General features: G+C 51.9%; 1 protein-coding gene and 1 long non-coding RNA gene across 6 annotated transcripts in view; both read right to left on the bottom strand.

Annotated features, from left to right (window-relative positions):
- RHOBTB2 (Rho related BTB domain containing 2) overlaps positions 1 to 18,899 on the bottom strand; it is a 31,843-nt gene extending 12,944 nt beyond the window's left edge. For 4 of the 5 annotated variants that reach the window (XR_014828277.1, XR_014828278.1, XR_014828279.1 and 1 more), the window contains exons 1-4: positions 6,319 to 6,488; positions 2,086 to 2,287; positions 1,321 to 1,424; positions 627 to 812 (exon numbers count right to left, since the gene is read on the bottom strand). Coding sequence is in view for 2 of the 5 variants with exons in the window: in XM_003483388.5 (XP_003483436.2) it covers positions 627 to 812; positions 1,321 to 1,424; positions 2,086 to 2,277 (482 nt within the window). In the remaining 3 variants the exon portion in view is untranslated. Of the gene's footprint in view, positions 1 to 626; positions 813 to 1,320; positions 1,425 to 2,085; positions 2,288 to 6,318; positions 6,489 to 11,045; positions 11,134 to 18,256 lie in introns of those variants that run through there. The other variant, XM_021073203.2, reaches the window with a different exon arrangement.
- LOC146396445 (uncharacterized) lies at positions 6,723 to 7,624 on the bottom strand. The gene is made up of 3 exons (XR_014828311.1): positions 7,492 to 7,624; positions 7,175 to 7,267; positions 6,723 to 6,852 (listed from the first exon to the last, which is right to left on the bottom strand). It is a non-coding gene; the product is annotated as an uncharacterized LOC146396445 (long non-coding RNA).
- Positions 18,900 to 22,816: the final 3,917 nt, after the last annotated feature.

Below are 22,816 nucleotides of genomic sequence, written 5' to 3'. Positions count from 1 at the left end.
CCAAACTGGTGTTGGTGGTGGAGGGTGGAGGCTGGGGAGAGGCAGCTCTCCAGAGCCTGCCAGTTTTTCACCAGGCTGGAGGGTCTCTGCTCAGAATCTGTGTCCCTGGCCTCATTCCAGCCTTGCTCATTTCCACTCCCTTTCTTCTTTGTCTGTTCAAATCCCACCAGCCCTTCAAGGCTCACTTCCAATCCCCTCTTCTTCCAAGAAGCCTTCTATATCTGTGCCAAGCCCTGGTGATCTCCCCAGATCAAAGCAGCAACAGCGCTAACTACCTCTCTGGCGATTAGCATGCAACATTCCACATTGGTTTTTAGCATGTTCACCTACTAATTTCATCTCCCAGCAAGATTATAAGCTGCTTTCATGCAAAGACTATCTGCTCTTCTTCTTACCGCATGATGCCCAGTATCACCCACTCAGTGTGTAACAAATGGATAGTTGGATGGGTGGATAGATGGATGGATAAATGAATGAAGTTGGCTCCCTATGTGAGCACAATTCAAATGGGGATGAGATGCTAGGCTCAGTGGATTCCCTCAGGGCTGAGCAAGGAGCCAGAGAGTTCAGTTGCACCCCCTCCCTCTGTCTGCCACTTCCCCCTCCCTAAGCACCAGCACCCCTACCTAGCCAAGGGTCTCCTGGCCCTATTGACAGCCTCCAGGTCAGCATAACGCAGGTCCAGCTGGCAACCCACCAAGATGACAGGTGCTCGGGGGCAGAAGTGCTTGATTTCTGGGTACCACATGGTCTTGACATGGTGGAGGGAGTTGGGGTTGGCAATGGAGAAGCACAGAACCACCACATCAGATCTGGGGGAGGGAGAGTGAGGTTACGGGCAGAGAAAACTAGTGGTAGGTTACCTGCCCCTGGAACGAGGGAGAACACACATACCCACCTGCACCCCCCCCAATAAGTATCTGCTCACGTGATTTGACACAAAACATATAACAGTACCACTAATTTATGTACCTCTAGTCTAGCATTTTAGAGCTTTCAAAGACCCCTGTTTTGACCTCACAGCTATCACGTGAGTTAGAAATGACCACTTTTACCATCTCATCTGAGAAAACCCATCTCAAAACAGTTCCCTTAATTGCTTAAAGTTCCAGAGCTACTGGTTAACAGAGTAGGACTCAGACCAGGTCTCCTCACTACAAACCCGGCTCCCTCCCCCGACTCCCGGAAGCCAGAACTGCCTCCCCTCAAGGGCCCACCACTCCTCCCTTCTAGGTTCAATCTCACAGTTGCTTCATTCCTAGGGAAAGCAGGAAAATCTCATCCACTTGGTTCCCTGAAGGCAGCCGGGGGCCTTCCTACCTCCCATAAGCAAAGCGACGGTCTTTGTGGTGATCTCCGAAGGTGTCCCAGAGGCGGAGGGACACGCTGACATCATCTACTACGTCTCGGGAACGTTCCAGCACCTGTGGGGGGCAGGGAGCAGGGCCGGAATTGAGGGCAACAGTTCTTGGGGGCCCTGGGCGCCAGCTCAGGGTGGTGCCAGCTCCAGGGGACTGGAGAGAGGGACAGCTAGTGCCTCCCTCCCACCTACATCCAGGTGCCACCTCTGCAGACTCACTAACAAGAGTGGCCTCCAACCTGGCCAGGAAGGAGGGGACTCTAGGGAGCAGATCGATACGGGGGTGAAAGGGATCTCTTGGAAAGCCTGTCCCCTGCTCCCAGCTGCACCTGCAAATCGGAAGCTGCCGAGTTTCTGATCTTTTGGTATCATTAGCCAGCAGCTTCTTTCCTCCCGCCAGCTCTCATCTCTCCAAAGCACCACCCCGCCTCGCCCGCTTCAGGGCTGTGATTACGCAGGACCAGGACGCTAAGCCCCAGGCACCAACTCAGCCATGCAAAACTCAAAGGGTTGGGGACCCCTGCAGTGAGTTCGGCTCCCTCAGACCTCCTTTCAGGGAATCCGTGCTCTTCAGCTGCCCCCACCCCACCCCTAGGGGGCTTCCGTGAGCTCAGCACAGGCCCTGTTTAGAGATATCGCGAGATTATGGGGGAAAAGCGCAGATGTGCAGCATGGACCAGTCCCGACGCCGCCCGGCCCCCGGCCAAGTGGTCTTGCAGCCTTACCTCCTGGCACACCCGATACTGGTCGATGGCCCAAACAGTGGGCACGTGGGTGGCGAGCAGCTGGTACTGGGTGAGGGTGGCATTGCAGGCCCGGGCACAAATGAGCCTGGTTTTGCCCACGGCGTTGTCCCCCACCACCACGCACTTGATGGTCTCTACGTTTGGCCTTTCATAATCCATGTCAGAATCCATTAATTGGGACCTGAGGGACGGGAGAGAAGTGGTCAAGACGGCTTTGCATGCCAGCCCCTTGAGGACCAAGGCCAGCAGCTCTCCTCTGCCAGGGTTGCCCTTCTCCAAGCATCTTAGCAGAGAGGAAGAGAAAGGAGTGAGCCGCTTTCTGGGCAAGTGCTCTGCAAGGAGTCCCTTCAGGCTGAGAGGCGCGGCTCCGAGGGCTGAACCTCTGAACTCCCTCCTGTGGCCACCGTCCTCCAGTGGGGCTTCCGGCTAGGGGCTGCCTGAATGCAATCCCGAGGCAGAGTGTGCCCAGGGCTGGGCCCCACTCTCCCAGGAAGAGAAGAGGCTGCCTAGGAAGCTCACTCATCATCCGATCGCCTCCTCCAGCCAGCAGGGCTGTGGCAGCAGAACCACAAACAGCTGAGAGAAGCAGAGTCCGGGCCAGGTCCCCACCCCTTCCCAGCGCGCCCGAGGGCAGGGCCACTTTAAAATTTAATGGACTTGTCGGAGCTGAGCAGCAGCTCTCCTGGCCTCCACCTCTGCTGCTCTTCCTCTCCCATGGTGGATTTCCAGGCCCCAGACTGCCTGTGCCTATCCCTCAACCCCACCCCACTTAGTGGAGATGCTAGTTTTTCAGCCCCCGGCTCCCTGGGCTGAGGAGGCTCCTGGATGCACCTGAGCAGCTCACAGGCCTCCCCTCTCCTCCTCCTGGTCTGTCCTGTAGCCTTTGTGGCTCACTCAGCTGAAGGCAGTTTTGAGATGATGGTGGCAGTGACCACAGGCCTGGGACAATACACCCCATTGCCAAGGGGCCAAGGGGCCTTCCCATTCCCTACCCAGGCCTGCCCTCCAAGCATCCTGCTTCCAGTCTCAGGGAAAATAAGATACACACTCCTTTCTGCATTTCTCCTTCCTGGGGAGAGGATGCTTAGGCTGGAAGCCCCCAGGCACCAGTACTCCTGGAAGGAGGCCCTGGAAATTGGCTGCATGGGAAATGGGGAAGCGGCGAGTCAGAAACTTGGGCCCGAATTTTTGGTCAGATGTTTGCCTCAGTTTCCTTCCTTCCTGTGTTGGGAAGAGGGGAGGTGGCTTGTCCACCCACAGGGGGAGGGATGGCTCAAATTAACCAACAGAAGGCCCTTCTGCAGGCAAAATGTTGTGTCAGTATTTAAAAAGCTGTCCCCAGGAGGGGGCCCTCAGCATGAAGGGGCTTTTGCTGGCAGCCTCCCAGTTGGCATCCACCCTTCTGGAAGGGTTGGGAGAGAGGATAGGGGTAAAGGCAGCATCTTAGGAAGCTTGCTTTCTCCTGGGGTCATTGGCCTGCCCCTGCTCACATTCCCTGTGCATGGGAAGTCAGCTGGGGGCTGGAGGAATTTGGAGGAATCCTTCCTAAGCCAAGGAAGGCTGAGCTCAGAGGAGTCCTGGAGGCTGCCCAGGTGCCCTGGCTGCTGAGCCATCCAGCCCAAGAGCCAGGCCACCGGGCGGCAACAGAGCAGCTCCTGCCTGGCTGTAACTGGATGCCAGCATGCAGGAATGCAGACCTGAAATATCCAAGTAACGATGGCAACTGGGATTTGCGCGAATGGATGCATCTCAGCCACCTAAGCAAAAAGTACAGCAAGGACTTTTCAATGAGACAAGCGCCTCCTCCTTCTTGGAATTTCACAGGATCTGGACTCCAAACAACAAGGGGTCTCTGCACAGGCCCCCTCCCTGGTCTCCAGGGCAAACAGGCTGCTTTAGTCCTCTCCCTCCCTCCCTGCTCCCGCCCTCTCCAGCAAGCCACCATCTTGCCTCCCTGTCTTCTCTCCTGAGCTGAGGACCAGGAACCCCACGTTGACAGTTCCTGGTCTCAAGTCAGGCAGCTGGGAGGCTGTGATGGCGCTGGGAGGAATCTTCTGGGTGGTGGTTTCTGTTTTATCAATTGAAGAACAAAATGGATAGAATCTCAAATACATACAGCTGTAGGAGAAAGATAAAAACCTACTAGCCCACAGAACTTTTTTTCTCAAATTTAGATTCCAGCGGCACGGAGGTGTGTAGGCAGAAAGGAGGATGAGGAGGCACAGAGGAGGGACATCAGCTCTTTCATCCAGGAGCATGTGGATGGCAAGGAGGATGTCAGAACGCCAGCAGAGCAGTTCAGCACTGGTCCCAGGTCAGCGAGTTTATGATTCAAACACTCACACACACCTTATGCACCGCTAGGATTAAGTAGGGGACAGCCAACCAACAAGCATGAGAGTGACACTGCGCTGAGTTTAGACAGCAGACTTGCTGGGTGCTACTCAGGCTGATCAGCCCCTCCCCATTCATTCCCCAGCTGCCCCTGCGGCCTTGCCCTGCTGTCCTTTGACTTCCTCCTGATTTTGATCAGTCCACCCGTCCCAACTGCCTGCCTGGCAAACTTCATTGTCAGATCTAGGAAAGGGCAAAGCACTTCGCTTCTCTGGGCAGCAGTCTGACCTTCTGGAAAATGGGTATGAGGGCTCTGGAAGAAAGTCTCCTGAATCATGGTGAATCTATGCCAAGAGAACTGGGGCTGAAAGGAGGTATTTGCCTTCTTATGTAATGTGGTATTATATAATCCCAGATGACATATCTATATGTGTAATTATATCTCGCTTTAAGATACAGACTGGCCCAATTAAGCCAGCAGAACTCTTAGTCTAATCAGGCCTGTCTTAAATGAGGACCTTGTACTGGAAATAGCGTGCCATGGCCAACGGTAATGTAATTTTTGCTCGAGAATATTGCTACCTTATTGTATCATTGCTGATATATGATGGTACAACCCACTCAAGGAGCTTCTCAACTTTCCGTTTCCTTCTGGCACTCTCTCCTTCAATGACTCTAGACTTTTCTGCACAGTTGCCTCACTCCCATTCCTGCTGAGCCTCCTGACTAACCTCCATACACTATGGCTTCCTTGCCACCCTGCCCTGGCTATCACCACCCCCACGCCACTCCTCTCCCTTAATGATCCCAGAGTCAGTCACTAGATGCTCCTTTCCTAGCCCATCCCACAATCTCTGTTCCCTTCTCCAAAAACAGCTTCCTGCCCACTGTTCTCCCAGCTCTTTGTACTCAGGCCAGGCCAAAATGAAAGGTGTGCTTAGATTAGCTACAACCCTCACCAGCTCCCAGTCCCACCCCCACACCCCTACACACACTCTTTGCAGAGCCCAGAAAAGCCCCTCTTTCCCTCCCACAGCTGATAGGAGGCTTGTTCATCTGTAGCTGCCCTAGTCTGGTTGTCAAGGAAACAACAGAATCTCCCTGGGAGCCTGCCTTGTTTCCTAGCAACCAATATCCCACATCCTGCATCTTACAAAATACAAAAGGGAGGAATATTCTGAAAATAAAGGTAAAAATTAAGGAGGATGGATAAGAAAGGAGATCAGGAAGAGAAGAACAGAGAGGGTGGCCTTCCACTTAAAGAAGGCTCCCACCCTAGTAGTCGACATTGTAACATGGGGGAAGGTGGAGAGAGAATCCCCCCACACATCTGACAAAGCCCAAGGGGATCCTGAATGGTCACATGAACAAAAAAAATGCAAGCATAAACACACACTAAGCCTTCTGAAACAGCAACAAACACTAAGGATTTCTCCCAGTAGTTTGCTGGAACTCAGATGTACAGACTGCAGTGGAGTGGGCTGAAAGAAACATCTCCAGAACTGCAAGCAAAACACCCACATTCCATTGGTTTTTAACGGAAACATTTCCACCACTCTGGACCTTTTTTCCTGACACACTCTTCTGCACACAATACAAAAGAAAATTAAAAAAAAAAAAAAAAGAAATTAAAGGGGGAAGGCTACGCCACGCCGCGGCAATCAAGTTATCTTCCTTTCCCTAGAAAAACCCAGAAAAGGTTAGTTCTCCCGCCCCCTAAGACCCCAACAGTCGAGGCTATAGCCCAGGGAAAAGCGGAAGCCCAAGGGAAGTCAGGAGGGGCGCAGAGAGGGCCGGGGAGGACGCAGGAGCCGGGAGCGGCGCATTTCCAGAGGCTGCTTGCAACCCGGCCATAATAGAAATTAATCATTTACTTACACCGCTACATGTGACGGGGTAATTTCTAGTGTAAGGAACACATCTCTTCCTGCTAAGCACGCTCATTTTAGTGAAATGTCTGGGGTCACTCCGCGCGTGCAAGTTAGGACGAAGCCGACTCCACCGCGGTGCTGCTGCTGCTGCTGCTGCTGCCGCCGCCGCCGCTGCTGCTCAGGCTCCGGGCCCGGATCGCGTTAGATCAGAAACTCTGACAGAGCAGCCCAGGCCGGACCGTGGGCCGGGAGCGGCCGCGCGCGCGGCACTGCAGCCATTGCCTCTTCCGGATCAGCATCTCCTCGCGCCACCGGCGCCCAATGTCATGGAGGCGCGCCGGAGCTGAGCAGCGGGCTGCCGCTCCGACCTCCGCGGCTGGGCCGCGCCGCCGCCGCGGGTCCTCTGGCTGCGGAGGATGGAGGTGGCACGCAGGAGTGGGCGAGAGGGGCGAGGCCGCCGGTGCTACGCTCCCGGGCCCGCTCCAAAGGCGCGGCCACGAAGACGCCTAGCGCTGCAGTCTCCGGGACTGCTTGCGACCTCCTTTTTTCATTCACAAAAAAGGAAAGGTGAAAAAAAAAAAAAAGAGAGAGAGAAAAAAAGGGAGAAAAAAAAAATCACAACCAGGACGGCAGCCGTGACTGGCACCGCCCACCGTGGCGCTCCGTTGGTGGAAAGGGGGTCGGGGGGCGGAGAAGGGGCGAGGAAAGAAGGGGATTGGGTGCCCCGGAAGCCCCGCCCCGCGGCGCCGCTAGCTCCCGCGCTCCCTCGCTCCCTCCCCTCAACCTCTTCACCTCCTCTGGGAGGGGCGCGGCCAGCCGAGTCTGTGCTCGATGCCGCCTGGGCTGGGGCTATGTCCTTCTACCTGGAGAGGCTCGAAACCTCACTGGACTCCCACGGAGTTTCCTCCTTCTCTCCAGGAGGCTGAGAAAGGACTCTCAGAGCATCCTAGTCAGCCCTGGAAGCGATTCGCGTTAGGAAAGGACAACTCAACATTTTTTCCTTGGCCACCGATCGCCCAAGGGGAAAGGAAGACAGCCTTTCCTCTGCCTGCATGGGCGTTTTCCTGGCATTTGAGGGCCTTCCTCCCTCCATCACCACCCCTGTAGCTACAGCCACGTTGCTCTCCAATTTCCACGGCCCTTTAATGAGTTTCAGGGTGAATCCCAGTACCACCTGCACCTGTTTCCCAACTAGGCCTTCTCCCCAGTCCTCTTCTCCAGCCGTCTCCACTTCCATCCCACATCCATCCTATTGCCACCTGGAGTTCACCAGTGTCTTCTGATCTCTGAAAGAAATGCCACAAAGACACTACCCCCAAAGACATTTCCTAAGGCATCTTTGAGCTTTCTCTCTGAAAATTCTATAAAATAGAGCAGTTTTACAAGGGATGACATCTGTATATGAGTGATACTCAAAGGAAGTTTCCATGTTCAAGGCTGATTATGATGCCTTTGACTGCTAGTAATTACGTAGTCAGCTCAATCTAATTTTATCTGTCTTGTCAATTACCTCTGGACAATTTTTAAAGCCCAGACTGACATACCTCCCACTTAACCCCCTCTGTCACACCTCCAATTTGTGTCCTAAGAATGCAAATCCACTTTAATCCTAGTTTACATGACATATAAGTGCCAAAAAATAAAGCTAATTAAAAAAATAAATTTTATATTGTTTGAAGCAGGCTTCCCATCTCTGAATGCATATAATTAATTGGAAATCGCCCACCAAGGTGTCTGTCGTTTCTGGCCTGGCCCACGTTCGGTAAGTGCATGGAGAATGCTCCCCCATTTCCTTCTGAATCTGCCTAGAGCCAGAGAAGAGATTAAGGATGATTGAAGGTGCTACTTCACATTTCTTTTCTTTCTTTCTCTTTCTCTCTCTCTTTCTCTTCCTCTCTCTCTTTCTCTCTCTCTCTCTCTCTTTCTTTCTTTCTTTCTCTCTCTCTCTCTCTCTTTCTCTCTCTCTCTCTTTCTTTCTTTCTTTCTTTCTTTTTCTTTCTCTCTCTCTCTCTCTCTCTCTCTCTTTCTTTCTCTCTTTCTCTCTTTGTCTTTTTAGGGCCCCACCTGTGGCATATGGAAGTTCCTAGGCTAGGAGTTGAATCAGAGCTGTAGCTGCGGGCCTACACCACAGACAAAGCAACACGGGATCCAAGCTGTGTCTGCAACCTACACCCACAGCTCACAGCAACGCTGGATCCCTAACCCACTGAGTGAGGCCGGGGATCAAACCTGCATCCTCATGGGTACTCATCAGGTTCGTTGCTGCTGAGCCACGACAGGAACTCCCTACTTCACATTTCTATTTAGGACTCACTCTTCACAAACAGAATATTACTTTGAATACATGCTTAGGAAAAAAATTCAACAGTGTACAGGTGTGATTTCCCCACATGTTTGGCATTGAAGAGCCTTACCCCATCTTTTGTGTGTCAGAGGTCACCGCATCAAAGAAGAACACAGCATGAGATCTCTGCATGGGTGCCATGGGGGGTGAGGGCGTCTGACACCCTGGTCCCTTCACTCCCTCCAGCGCACCAGCCTGTTGGCTTCATGTTCCACACATCCCGGCAGCAGGCATAGCCCCAGTGTAGCACAGAGCAGGAAACAGAACTGACCTCTTCCCAAAGTCATGGGGCTACAGGGTCTGCAGCGATGGAGCCAATACCCTTTCCCTCTTTAGAGAAAGGGGCATCAGATCCCAGCTTTTTCTTCTCATCAGGGCAACTGAAGATTCCCAACTTGAGAGGCAGATCACTACCAAGCTTCACCCCTCAGCCTCTGCCCCAGTTGTGGCAAAAGCCAGGCCTTCTTCCCACCCACACCTGGCCCTCAATTCACCCCTCCCAGCTACTCGAGACAGCTTCAAGATTTTGGCTTCCAGGCCAGGGATCTGGCTCCCATGCTTGCTTCCTCTTTGCCCCGCCCTCCAATGCCAGAATCCCCAGAAACAGCACCATTCCCTGAGGCTGGCTCCCTTGCCAGCAACCAAGGAGTTGTCAGCAGCCCACTCTGAGTCCCAGGCCTCCACTCCCAGCCTCCCCTTCTCCCTCACCTTGCATCCTTCCCACCCCAGCCTTGACGAGTCCATTTTCCTCACTTCAGGTTATAGTCATTCCTGGGTATCTGCCAGGGATTGGTTTGGGGACTCCCTGAGAAGAACAAAATCCTCAGATGCTCAAGTCCTTTATATAAAATGGCAAAGTGCAATGAGTACATTTGGTGCTTCCTAGTCTCAGATTTCCATGTGGATGCAGAAAGCCACGAATATAGAACAACTGTGTACATATTTATTGAAAAAAAATCTGCCTATAAGTGCACTTGCATAGTTCAGACCCTAATTATTCAAGGGTCAATGGTACTTCTCAAGTCAGGCCTGGCTGGAAAGTCTTTCCAGATAGTCTCCTGGCCTCTTTCTCTCTCTGCTCCTTCTTTTCTTTGGTCACACACACACACACACCACACACACACACCCCAGCCCCCTCTGCCCAGTTCCTGCCGCTTTGATCCACAGTGTCTCTTTGGAGCACTTCAGAATGAGCTATTGATTCCCCACATCACTGGCTGGCTGGGTGTCTGCACTGCCTTTCTGCTGGTGGCCCTGGGGGCACAGTGTCTGGCTGCAGGAAGAGGGGTTCCTGGTGGCTTGGAGGCAGGTCCCATTCCAGTTTCCCACCTCCTCCAACATCTCTTCCCTCACCCCAGCCCTCTTGTGCCTCCTCCTTCCCAGTGACACAAATCCCATGAACTTGTCCCCCAAAGCCACCCCCTTCCTCTATGCCCACAACCACCCTCCTCCAGGACATCAAGCACTGATGTTTTCTTGAAGCCCATGAGCAGGAGGCTAGACTGGGGAGAGAACTCTCCGTCTGGTTCCCGGGAAGGCGCCCATGCAGCAGGTATTCAGCTGGTGCCACCAAGCCCTCCCCTCCAAGTGGCTCTGAAGGCCCCTCCCCCATGCCAGCCCAGGCTATGCAGACCCCTCCCGATACGCCCTCCTCCAGCCTGCATGTTCCATCTGCCTCACAGGCAACTTCGGCCCTTCAACTATTTGCAGGCTGTTAACCTTTTTCCCCTTCCCTCCTAAAGTGGAGCATTCTGTGAAGCCTCTGAAATCCACTCCACAGGCCTTATAACATGAAGTGACCTGCTCCCCAGCAGTGGGCTGAGTCTGGGGCATGTGGCATTGCCACCCTGCACAAGAGCTAAAGCAGAGGCTTCTCAAGATGCAGAGCTCCCACAGGGTGAAGGAGCAAATCTGGAAGCCTGGAATCTCTCAGCCTCTTTGCCCAGGGCTCAGAGGGCACCTCAGGTCTCCACGAGGAGACAGGAATCTTCTGAGCCTTTGTTCATGCACTTCCCTCAGCCTGAACATTCTTCCTCCTCCCACCCTTTCACTAGGATAATGCTTACTCATCCTTCAAGTCTCAGCCTGGATGTCACTTCCTCCAGGAAGCCTTCCATGAGTACCCCCTACAAAGTCTAGGTTCTCTGCCTTCCTCTACACACCCCTAAGAATACCGATCACACTACTGTATCACTCGGTCACTCTGTCCCTCACACAGTACTGAGGATTCTTTAGGGAAGGAACTATACTTATTCAAAAGAGTACCCTTGTGCTGGTCTTGCTCTCTGGCAACACTCAAGAGACGCTCAATAAATCCTTGCTGAGTGGATGAATGTTTGGGGTGTAGAACTTGATGGGGAAGGAGTTGACAGCACCTAGTGGCTACTCACATGCTGTCCAGAGAGGACTTCCACAGGCTGTACTGGCCTTTTCTTCGGGCTGCCATTGCTCTGTGCTCCTTCCAGGCTCCTGGTTGGGCTGCATGGAAGAGAATGGGGCAGGGCAGGGGAAGGGAGAGGGAGGAGGAATGAGCACACTGTGAGTAACCCAAAGAGGCACCATCGGGTTTGTCAGCCCAAATGGAGGCCCTACTCAGGGCAAGAATGTGGCTTCTGCTATCTGGGCTCAATGGGCTGAGACACTCAGCCTGGCACCTACAATGCCACCCTAGGGGGTCAAGAGGCTACTTGAGAGGCAAAACTGGGCTCACGGGCCATCCCAGGCTGTAGGCATCTACACATTATGAACTAGTGGTAATTTGAACAGAATGGTCTGTTGTCCCTCAGGAGGCCTGGATTCTGTCTTCATGCAGCTGTGTGACGTTGGACCATTCTCACACCTCTCTGGGTCTCAACTTTCTCATGTACAAGGGTTGGGTCAGATGCCCTTGACATGCATCTGGTTCCAGCACCGTTGTCTGATATGCGTTCCTAGCATGGAAGCCTTGTATTTTCTCAGCTGTCCTTTTCATTGGAGCAGCTCTTGACCCAAATTGGGATTCAGTAAAATATCAGTTGATGGCCTCCAAGGCTGAGCACAGGAGGAAGCATTTTAGAGGGGAGGGCAGAAGGATTAGACACGTGGTAAGAGACAGAGAGAAAATCTCATCGTGCTGTTGTTCCCACTTCCAGATTCCTTAAATGGTCAGTCACAATATGGGACCAGTTCAGCCAAAGAAAATTCTAGAACTTCAGGGAGAAACAGGGAATGATCAAGAAAGTGTGCGGAGAGGCCAGTTGTATACTTCTGGAAGCAGTTGACATGTGTCAATAAAGGGTAATGGATGAGCATCTCTGTGACAACCCCCCAAGGGTAGGGTGGTGACAAAGCGGAAGGAAGCCAAGGGAAGAAGAGGGCCCCCGAGCCAGGTGAGGGCAGAGGAGTGGACCACAGCTGCCCCCAGAGCCCAGAGTGAAAGAAACCAAAACAAAGGAGGAACCATTGCACTAGTTAGTGCAGATCTGGTAGCTCCTCCACCAGGAATTGGCTGTGTGACTTTGGGCAAAAAAATTAATCTCTCTGGTCTCCCACTGGGGATAACAATATTCCTTGCCCAAAGTCAGGGCATGGCTAGATGATCTCATCCTCCTGGGCGGAGATCAGAGATTGTGTGATCCCTCAAACTCCCCCTTCATTTCCACCTGCTCCCCATCACAGACCTACCTGGGAAGGAGGACCAGTCCCACGTGTGCCCGTGCTCCCCAGGCTGCCTGTTGGAGGGCAGACAGCACAGAGGGCATGGGGTGAGGATAGGGGGTGGAATTCTGACCATCTAACCTATTAGGATTGGAAAAATCCCAGGCCCACCTTGATCCAGTACCTGGAGGGGTCCTGAGAAAATGAACAAACCAGGTGAGGCAGTGAATTCTACTTGGGATCCTCCAAGCCCAGCTGGCCCTTGCAGCCTTCCTACAGCCACACTGTGGGGCTGGCAGGGCTATTCCTAACAGGAACTGAAGAATCCACTCCCCAGCTGGTCTGGCCAGGCTACACCCAGCCCTTGGTGGTCTCTATCCACCCACCCAAGACCCTCTACCCTGGCCCTGCCTCCTGGGCAGCCACAGCTGGCTGAGATCTCCATGAAACAGATATTGCAGCTTTGAAACAGCTTTGTGTAGTGTGTGTGTGTGTGTGTGTGTGTGTGTGTCTATTTAGGATGGCACCGGCCGCATATGGAGGGTCCAGGCTAGGGGCCAAATCAGAGCTGTAGCCGCTGGCCAACAGCACAGTCATAGCAATGCCAGATCAGAGCCACATCTACGATCTACCCCACAGCTCACGGCAGCACTGGACCCTTAACCCACTGAGCGAGGCCAGGGATTGAACCTGCATCCTCATAGATACTATTCAGATTCATTTCTGCTGAGCCATGACAGGAACTCCCAAAACAACTCTTCATTCAGTAGAGAAACTTGAGCACTTGTTGGGTTACACTGCTGAAGAGCTGCAAGTACCACCACCACAAATGCCATAGGGGAAAGGCGTGATCCAGCTGGAGTCTCAGAACAGTGCGCTGGAAGCCACCACCAGGCCAGCCAGAAACAGGAAGAAACTGGATGGTCTTACTTCTGCCCTGCTTTCAGCACCAAAGTTAGAAGAGGGGGACAAAAAATGCACCCCTTAGCTAAAACACCCCCTAGCTAATACATCTGGGGTCCAAGATCCTGTGCTTCAGGCAAGCTGGAGAACTTCAGAGACAGAGCAGGCCCGTTCCCAGTGCCCGTGGAGCTGCCAGTGAGAAGATCTGAGGAGGCTGATCACCCCAAAATAGACTTGTTTTTCTTCGCAACTTTTTCATAAGGCATTGGCATCTCTTGCAGCATGAAAAAAAAATAGCCCGAACTGTTAACAAATAAAGATTATAAAAAGTTCCAACTGTTCCGCACAGGTTTCCACGTGGCTGCAGTGTTGGAGAGGCAGTAGGGAGGAGTCTGGGAGAGAGGGCAGGGGAAGAGTGTGTCCAGGAGCCCCCAGGCTCCTCTCTTCTGACCCAGTTTTGTCCTCTGGCAGCTGGCTGTGCGAGAGCTCATGGGGATGATAATTGGTGTTGGGGTGGGAAGGTGTCCTGCTGGCCCTCAGAAGTGGTCCATGATGCACGGGTATTATTGCTAACTGTCTCCAGATAAAGAATGCACGGCACAGAACAGAGCATCTTAAAAACATAACTGCATGGCAAAGAGGCTGGGTTAAATTTGGCCGCCCTACTCGAAGGACAGGGTTTGTTTAGTAAACACTTCAAGGGCTTAGTGCTCTCGACAAGGTCAGCTTAGCCTGAACTTGGACCCTCCTTGGGCATTGCCACATGTTGTAATCAGACCTGAGTTTGGAGCTGAACTTGCCCTGGTTGACAGATTGTGAGGGGTATCCAGGGAGGGCTCTGGTCCTTCCCTGGGCCCCAAGTTCCCTGTGGAGCCACCCTGCACCCTTTGCCCCCTGCCTTGGCACCTTCTGGTGCTCAGACTCCAGCAACACAAGAAGAAGGAGGGTGTGAAAGGCACTGGAGTGGAGGCTGAAGACTGATTCCTGTGCTTTTGGGGGTTTTCAGTAAAATCAAGTGTTGAGCTCCTGCTGTGGCGCAATAGGATGAGCAGTATCCAGAGCACTGGGACTCAGGCTCTATCCTGGCTAGCACAGTGGGTTAAGAATCACCCTCTCAGCTGCAGCTTAGATTGCAAAGGACTGCGGCTCGGACCTGATCCCTGGCCTGGGGAACTCCACATACTTCGGGGCAGCCAAAAATGAAAAAAAAAATTGAGTGTTGACCTGGAAGATCAACTTTGAGCCTTTATATAACCAGAGGCAGAGAATTCCCCAGCTCCCCAGAGCTCTGTTCCCAGTAAGTCTGGGATCTGTCAAGGACCTCCCACTCCATCTACCTTTACAGACCCCTTCTTTTCTGCTCCTTTCCCTCTCCTTCGCCTTCCCCCCCCCCCACCAGCTTTTTCTCCCCATCCTCCCCTCTCCCTTCCCCCACCTCCTAGCAGGGATTGCCATAAGAATAAATACATAGGGCTCTGGCTTGGTAGAAGACGAGGAAGGCTGAAAGCCTGGTGGACTGGAGGGACCCTAATAGGCATTAGTCAACCTTGGACGGTCCTATGGGGCAAATGACCAGGGAATACTGGCCAGAAGTTTCCTGAAGTGGTGACAGTGGTGAGGGATCAAGAGAGTAACTGCATTGTCTCCGGGCTTCTCTGGACCCAAAAGCCCTCTCTTAGGCTCCAATGAGCCAGAGTTAGCAGCCAGCTAGCCCAGGCACTTGCAGCCCCTCCTAAGATCATAGTTGAAAAGTGGATCAATGGCTGAGAAGGGGGAAGGGCAGCGTGGGGAGTCCAGTGCGATGTGTCCCAGGCAGAGCATTGCTCTGCAGGGTGTGGTTGTTCCCAGCTCACTGGACCCCCAGGGCAAGACAGGCAACAAGCTGGGGAGAAGGGAGGCAGACCAGGCCATGCCAGGGCTGACAGGGGGACACAGAGGGTAAAGGAGCTGGGGGCCGGAGAACAGGTCAGCCCATTGCAGCCTCTGGCACAGGCCTCTGGGCAGAGTGGCAGGATGGTGGGTTGCTTCTCCACGGTCTGGAGCACTTCAAAGGCCACTGAATGCGTGCCTCAACTTAGTCTGGTAGCCTAGGGCTTACCACTAGCTCTGGAATGCTCACCCCTGCACCCCTGTCACCCTACCTTTCTGCCAACCCATCCTCTTCTTCCTCCTAGGGGAGGCCCACTGAAAGCTCTCTGGGATCCTGAGCTATGGGTGGGATCCTAGAGCTGGAGGCAGCCCCCAAAGGGAAACCCTCATACCACCATCTCCCCACTGACGGGGAACCCCTGGGACAGCAGAATGGCTTTTTCGGACCACAGCTTATATCCTCTCCACAACCGTGCCCACATGCAGAACTGAGGACCAGGTGCTCCAGTGCCAGGAGGCATCATCAGAGCCCTGACAGCACTCTGCCTCCCCGGGACCCATGCAGTGGCAGAATTGCAAAAAGAGCCGGCATGGGCCACTAATAGCCTTGCCAGGCTGAAAGCACAGGACCCCGCCCATGCAGCCCAAGTCACATCACCTACCCTGGGTCTCTGGAAAAAAGGAGCCTTGTTTGCTCATTTGTGCATTTAGCCTTTCTTTCAATCATTACATGCTGTGAAGCACCCACGGGTCCCAGGTCCTACTAGAGATTGTGAGGAGTATAAAATCATAATGATACCATCCAGGAGCTTCTTTATTATTACTATTATTATCATTATCATTGTCATCATTGTTATTTATTGAGAGTTAATTACATGCCCACTATTAAGCTATATGTACTATTCATTTAAACTTCAAAATAATTCTGTAAGGAGATATTATTATTATCCCTACTTGGTAGATGAGAAATTGAAGCTTCAAGAAGCTATGCAACTTTGAGGGCTGCAAATCAGGCAGCATGGAACGAGCTGGCTCAGAGCCTCTCAGAGGAGACAGCACAGCCCCTCAGCCCCTTCCAACCTCACGCTCTGATTTAGAGCATTAGCATTTTCTTAATTTGTTTAAAAATAACCCTCTCCCTCTTATAGATGAGAAAACTAAGGCCCGGAGCCGAAAATGGCCTGTGCAATTTCACCCAGGGAGTTCACTGCCACGCCAGGCTATGGCTCCTGCACCATGCTTTATTCTCTGGGTTTCAGCTACCTCCTACAGGAGACTGGACGGGTCCATGGCATGATGTCCCCCAGTTTTGAAATTCTGACTTGTGATGTTATCATACTGTGTTTTTATGGAAACAGAAATCAGAGCAGCAGGAATGGACCAGCTGAAACTTGTCTCAAAGTCCTCCTCTAGCCCAAACTTAACATCTAGCCTGCCCCATAGAGAGTCAAGAATGTGGAAATGTTTTCATGCCTCAAGAAGGCCTGGGCTTTTAACTCAGCGGATGGTTTGTGTATATATATAGAGAGAGAGAGAGAGAGAGAGAGAGGAGAGAGAGAGGGGAGAGAGAGAGAGAGTGTGTGTAAAATGTATCTCTAACAGAGGAACCGATAGGTCTTAATTGCTGGAGATGAAGTATGCCCTAGAGGCCTAGAGGTCTGGTAACAAAGAGATGACCTAAAATTACTGTAACTTAGAGGCTGGGGCAAAGGTCAACTCTAGACCTGATCAGCTGGATCCTTAAGCGGTGACTTCACCCAGCCCCTCTCAGCCAAGCTATGCTCACCTCCCCCTGTGCTGAGGCCCCAGGCCAGCCACCTGTGAGGCCTGGCCCCTTGCCTGAGTCACCAAAGCCCAGCTGGGACATATACCCTCAGGTCCCAAGAAGCCTTAATCTCAGCCTGGTTCCTAAAACAAAAGGACTCCCTCCCTCTGCTCCTGTGCAAGGAAGTGACAGTCTCTGCTGCCCTGGAAGGAATTCCTAGAGCAAGTCTGAGATTTCTTGGCCAGGTGTCACTAGAAAAAAAGGACTCAAACTGGGTAGGTGGGAAGTACAAGAGGGTGAGAAATAGGGTGAGGGATGCTGGTCAGTTTCTTTTTGAAGAAATAGATCTTCATGCCTAAAAAATCGGGAGCTCCTGGAGTGGGTAGGGGCCATTAAGGGGCTGTGCAGAGCCCGGAGGTGAGAGGGAAGGAAACTGGCAGAATGGAGGCAGTGGCCCTTCTGGTTGGGGAGAAGCAGAAGATAGAGTAAGCCTGGTAGCCCCCAAATCACGGGCTGTAACTGTGCTCCCTGCCGGCCAGCGGCAGCTTTGATTGATAAGGATGGAACAGGCTGTTCGTGCAGCTGGATTCCCCTGGCTCCCCTTCCCTCCTGGCCGGGCTTGTAACCACCTCATTCAGCCTCCATGGCCCTCCCTGAGTTCCAAGGGGACAGGTTCAGGCAGCTGCTGACCGGGGAAGGGAGAGGATGCAAAGACAAGGGAAGAAGAATCAAGAGGCAACGGTGCAGCCGTGGGACAGGATCCTGATTCCCTCTCAAGGGATACACATAATGATGTAGGCATCTTCTAGACCTAAGAGAAGACTTACACTCCTTAGGCTTCTTTTAGAAATGAATACTTTAAAATTGGGCAGTTTAGAGTCCTTCCTTGTCTTTGCATGCCCATCTTTCCTGGCTCAGCAACTGTCTGAACCTGCTCCTTGGAACCCAGGGAAGGGCATGGAAGCTGAATGAGGCCCATTTCCTAAAAACAAGAAATGGGGGACCCAGAAAGGCTGTCATGCCCAGAAGCCCCCCAGGGCCCTGCTCAGTTACAGGTTCACAAGGAGGGAGTAGAATCGGGGTCAGCTGCTGGCGCATGGCTCCTGTAGACACCCCACCCCCACCGGCTTCCCCCTTTTCCTGTCCCGAGGCTGGCTGCCTCCAATTGCTGGGCCTTGATGGGTAAGACGCATGATTCCTAACCCACCAGCCCCTGGTCCTGCCTTCATGTGTCCCTCCTTCTGAGATTTGTGAGGGTTCTCACATTCTGAGAAGCCCGCGTTGTACTGAGTACGCTGAGCGACCAGGTGAGGACAGGTGGGGACAGGTGGGGCAGCCAGGGCTCAGAAGAAGCTCCTCTCTTCCCCCAGGCACAGAGAAACACCCAGGGTGGTCTCAGGACAGGCGGGACATGAGTGGTAGACTTACCTGCTGCTTCTCCTCTGGGGCCCAGCTGGCCCGTCACCACTCCCTGTCCAGAAGCAGTGTCCTGGGCCAGCCCAGCAGGAGGGAATGTGTGAAGAAACAACCACGAGGATTTTAAGGGCTGGGATCCAAGACCAGCCTATGGGGAGCCAGGTGAGAGGCATGGTTACAGTATCCAGGGGTGGAACCGGCAGGCAGGAGTCCTGGTCAGTTCCTGCCCCGCCCAGGCGCTGTGCAGAGCTCAGAGATAAGCTGCCTGTGTAGGAGTCCCTCATCCCATCTTTTGGGCAGGTGAGCATTCCTGGTGCCTCGCCCAGCCGCTGACCCCCCAGGGCCCTGCTTTGGCCTGCCCTCCAGCGCCCATTCTGACTTCTGTCCTGGTCTCGCCTCCTCCCTGGTGACTCACATGGCTTTGGAATTTCACTCATCTGCTTTTTCTGACGCACATCCTGGGGGCCTGGACCGGAGCCAAGGAACACCGTAGTTGCTCCAACACCACCAGTGATTAATTTTGGCTCCCCGAGCTAAAGGCTCTCTAGAGTTGTGGTGAGGGGAGCCAGGCTGGAGAAGCAAGGCTGGGGGCTGGGAGGTGGGGCTGGGGGGAGGGGACGTTGCTGCTGGACGGGAAGGCTTTCTTCCTGCTTCTGCTCACCGGCACACAGGTAGAAAACAAATAGCAGGAAAGCTCTGGACTTGTAGTGGGCAGCCACAGCCGGTTGGCCAGCTGGGAAACTCAACACGAGGGAGCAAGGAAGTTCAAAACCTAGACTGACTGACCTCTGCGCTTCTTGCAATGGATTTCTGGGTCTCAGTTTATACTTTTGCTGAGTCTTGACAGTTCTTTAATGCAAATTCCAAGAACAACAGCCCGGTTCATTCTTTGACAGAGCGTCCATATCACCCCCATCAGCTGGAACTCTGTTAGCTCCCCGTTTTGCACATTATGTAAGGGGCTGCCCGTGGGTGGGACTGTGGAGAAGAAAAGGAAGGGTTGTCATGACAGTGCACTGGGCTGGGAATTGAGGACCTGGGTTCATTCCCAGGTCAGCCATCATCCCAACGTCTCCCCATTAGGGGTCTCAGGAGGGAGAATGGTCCCACAGTCCTGATGACAATCCCCTCCTACTGGTCCCCAGTGTGTGGGGGAGGAGCTTGCCGTGGTTCCCTGGTTTTGTGTGTCTCCCTTCCCTCCACTGTTCCAGCAGGCAATTGCTGTTCCCATCCCCTTCCTGCACTGCCCCTGACCTCTTGTCTCCCCTAGCTGCCCAGGACTCCAGGATGCAAAGTCATGTCCCTTCTAGCAAGTCCTGTTGAGAAGTCAAGGACTCTGTGTCAGTCTGACCCCCTGACCCTGGGGAGGAGAGCAGGGCCAGGACAGTGTATTTGGGAAGCAAAGACCTCACCGGGCTGTCTAGCCCCAAAGAATGGCTTCAGGTCAAGGCCTGTCAATGAAGATGATGCCTAGAGGTCCGGGAAATGCCGTGCTCTCTGGTACGGTAGGTCCCATCTGTGGGGGACCCTAGAGAAGCACCTGTTGACCCTCATCCCACCTTCTCCCTCTTAGCTATTCTTGAGGGACCACAATCATCTGGGAAGAGGCAGAGCAGCAGAGAGTTGGGATAAATGAAAGAATGCATCTGTGCCTCCATAAGCCATACCAATGATTATAATCAGGAATCTTTTTCAAAGTAAAAGCATTTGTTAATAAGACAACAATATATCATGACCAGATAGGCTTAAGAGCCTGGAACCCCGAGTCAAGACTGATAGAGCTGGGAGTTCTCATTGTGGCACAGCGGAAATGAATCTCACTAGTATCCATGGGATGCGTATTCGATCCCTGGCCTCGCTCAGTGGATTAAGGATCCGGTGTTCCCATGAACTGTGGTGTAGGTCACAGACACAGTTTCGTTCCCGTATTGCTGTGGCTGTGGTGTAGGCCAGCAGCTGTAGCTCTGATTCAACCCCTAGCCTGGGAACCTCCATATGCCGTGGGTGCGGCCCTAAAAAAAAAAAAGGCAAAACACTGACAGAGTTCATATCAAAAGAGTTCTACTTACAGCCTTCAGATATACTGCCTTCTGTTGTTCTGTTGTCATTACAATTTTTTTTTTCCCCCCAGGGGGTACCTTGGCCATAAGCATGTGGAAGTTCCCAGGCCAGGGATCAAACCCACACCACAGCAGCAACTCAAGTTGCTGCAGTGACAATGCTGGATCCACAAAGGGACTCCTGTTGTCATTATATTTTTAAATAATGTAATATGTGGTATATTAAAATGTTATGCGTATCAAATTTATAAAACATAATAAAGACCCAAACAACTGTGAAGCCCTTACTCAATTTTAAAACCATAACATGACCAATATACTACATGGTTGAATCTACCTTCCCATTCCCACCTCCCACCTCTCCAACAGAGGGACCCTAAATCTGCATTTTGTACTTGTCATTTCCGTGATGATTTAAAATGTTTTATATCGTATCCATGGGCATCCCTAAATAATATGCTGTTCAGCTTTGCTTGTTTCAGAGCCTTAAGAACTGGCGTTATAATGGAGTTCCCATTGTGGCTCAATGGAAATGAATCTGATTAGCATCTATGAGGATGCAGATTCGATTCCTGGCCTCGCTCAGTGGGTTAAGGATCTGGCGTTGCTGTGGCTGTGGTATAGGACAGCAGATGTAGCTCTGATTCAACACCTAGCCTGAGAACCTCCATATGCCGCAGGTACAGCCCTAAAAAAGACAAAAAACAAACAAACAGAATGACGTTATACTGTACATCATCTTTCTGGACTGGTGATTTTTTTCAGCCTTATGTTACTAAGATACAGACACAATGATATATATAGATGGGGTCCGTCCTTTTCATGGCAGTGTCATTTCCAGGGCTAAAGCATACTGCTCTGCTTCCAGTTTTGTGCTAGTATGAAAACCACTTCTCTGAACCAGATGCTGTCTCTCTGAGAGTGAAAGTTCCATCCCTGGCTTTGTGCAGTGGGTTAAGGATCTGGTGTTGACACAATTGAGACATAGGTCCCAGATGTGGCTCAGATCGGGTGTTGCCATGTTGCCCTGGCAGCAGCTCTAATTCGACCCCTAGCTGGGAAACTTCCAGATGCCACAGGCATAGCCAGAAAAAGAAAGAAAAAAAAAACTTTGAAGTTTCTTTGAATCTTCTTGCACTTATCTTCAGGCGCCCACATTCAAGCATTTTTCACTGGGTAATTCTGTAGAATTGAAGTTGCAGCATAATTGTGTCTGCACGTGCTGAACTTGACAAGATCACACCAAAGTGTTTTCCCAAGTGGCTGAAATGCCAGCAGAGCAGGAGAGTTCCAGTTGCTCCACATTCTCATCTCTACTTGCCCTTTCAGACTTAAACTTGGGGCCTGGGTACATGATGGTATCTCTGTGTTTGTCTAATTACTGACGAGGTTGACTGGTTATCTTCCTACGTTTTGGTACATTTGTGTTTCTTCTTCTCTGAGGTTCCTATGCATGTCCTTTGCGCATTTTTTAGACACTATCATTTTCTTATCATCCTTGCTTTACATGAGTTATATATTCTGGAGCTAATATTATTAGTAACATAAATATTACATATTTTAACAGAGAAAAAAAGTTTTCTTTTTCAGTTGTGTGTGACAAATATTTTTTTCAAGAGTGTACCTTGTTCTATGACTCTCTTTACAGTACCTTTTAATGAACATGTATTCTTTTTTTTTTTTTATTGCCACGGGCGTGGCATATGGATGTTCTCAGGCTAGGGATTGAATCTGAGCTGCACCTGGGGCAATGCCCGATCCTTTAACCCACTGCACTGGGCCAGGGATCTAACCTGAACCTCTGCAGTGACCTGAGCTGCTGCAGTCTGACTCTTTACCCACTGCACCACAGTGGGAACTCTGAACATGCATTCTTAATTACGCTGCAATCGAAGTTATGAAGTTTTTTTCATGGTTAATATGTTATATCTTAAGAAACTTCCTGGAGTTCCCATTGTGGTGCAGTGGAAATGAATGTGACTAGGAACCATGAGGTTTCGGGTTCGATCCCTGGCCTCGCTCAGTGGGTTAAGGATCAGGCATTGCCCTGAGCTGTGGTGTAGGTTGCAGACTCCGCTTGGATCCTGCATTGCTGTGGCTGTGGTGTAGACTGGCAGTGTAGCTCTGATTTGACCCCAGCCTGGAAACTTCCATATGCCGCAGATGCGGCCCTTAAAAGAAAGAAAGAAAAAAAAAAAAAAAGAAAGAAACTTTTCCTTAGGATAAGGTAATAAAAGGTAATATAATTTTCTATATATTTTTCAAACCTATTAAGCTTTCTTTCCTTTTTAGATCTCCACCTATAATTCTTTTTTTTTTTTTTTTTTTTTTTTTTTTGGCTTTTTAGGGCCTCACCTGCGGCATATGGAGGTTCCCAGGCTAGGGGTTGAATCAGCTATAGCCACCAGCCTATGCCACAGCCACAGCCACAGCAACTCAGGATCCAAACCGCGTCTGCAACCCGCCCCACAGCTCAAAGCAAGGCGGAATCTCCAACCCACTAAGCAAGGCC

This window comes from Sus scrofa, chromosome 14, assembly GCF_054392235.1.
Source record: "Sus scrofa isolate SSC_HxYL_T2T_F1_AM1 chromosome 14, Sscrofa_HxYL_maternal_Yorkshire_Landrace_v2.0, whole genome shotgun sequence".
Lineage (NCBI taxonomy): Eukaryota > Metazoa > Chordata > Mammalia > Artiodactyla > Suidae > Sus > Sus scrofa.
This window is presented reverse-complemented; position numbering and strand designations above follow the sequence as displayed.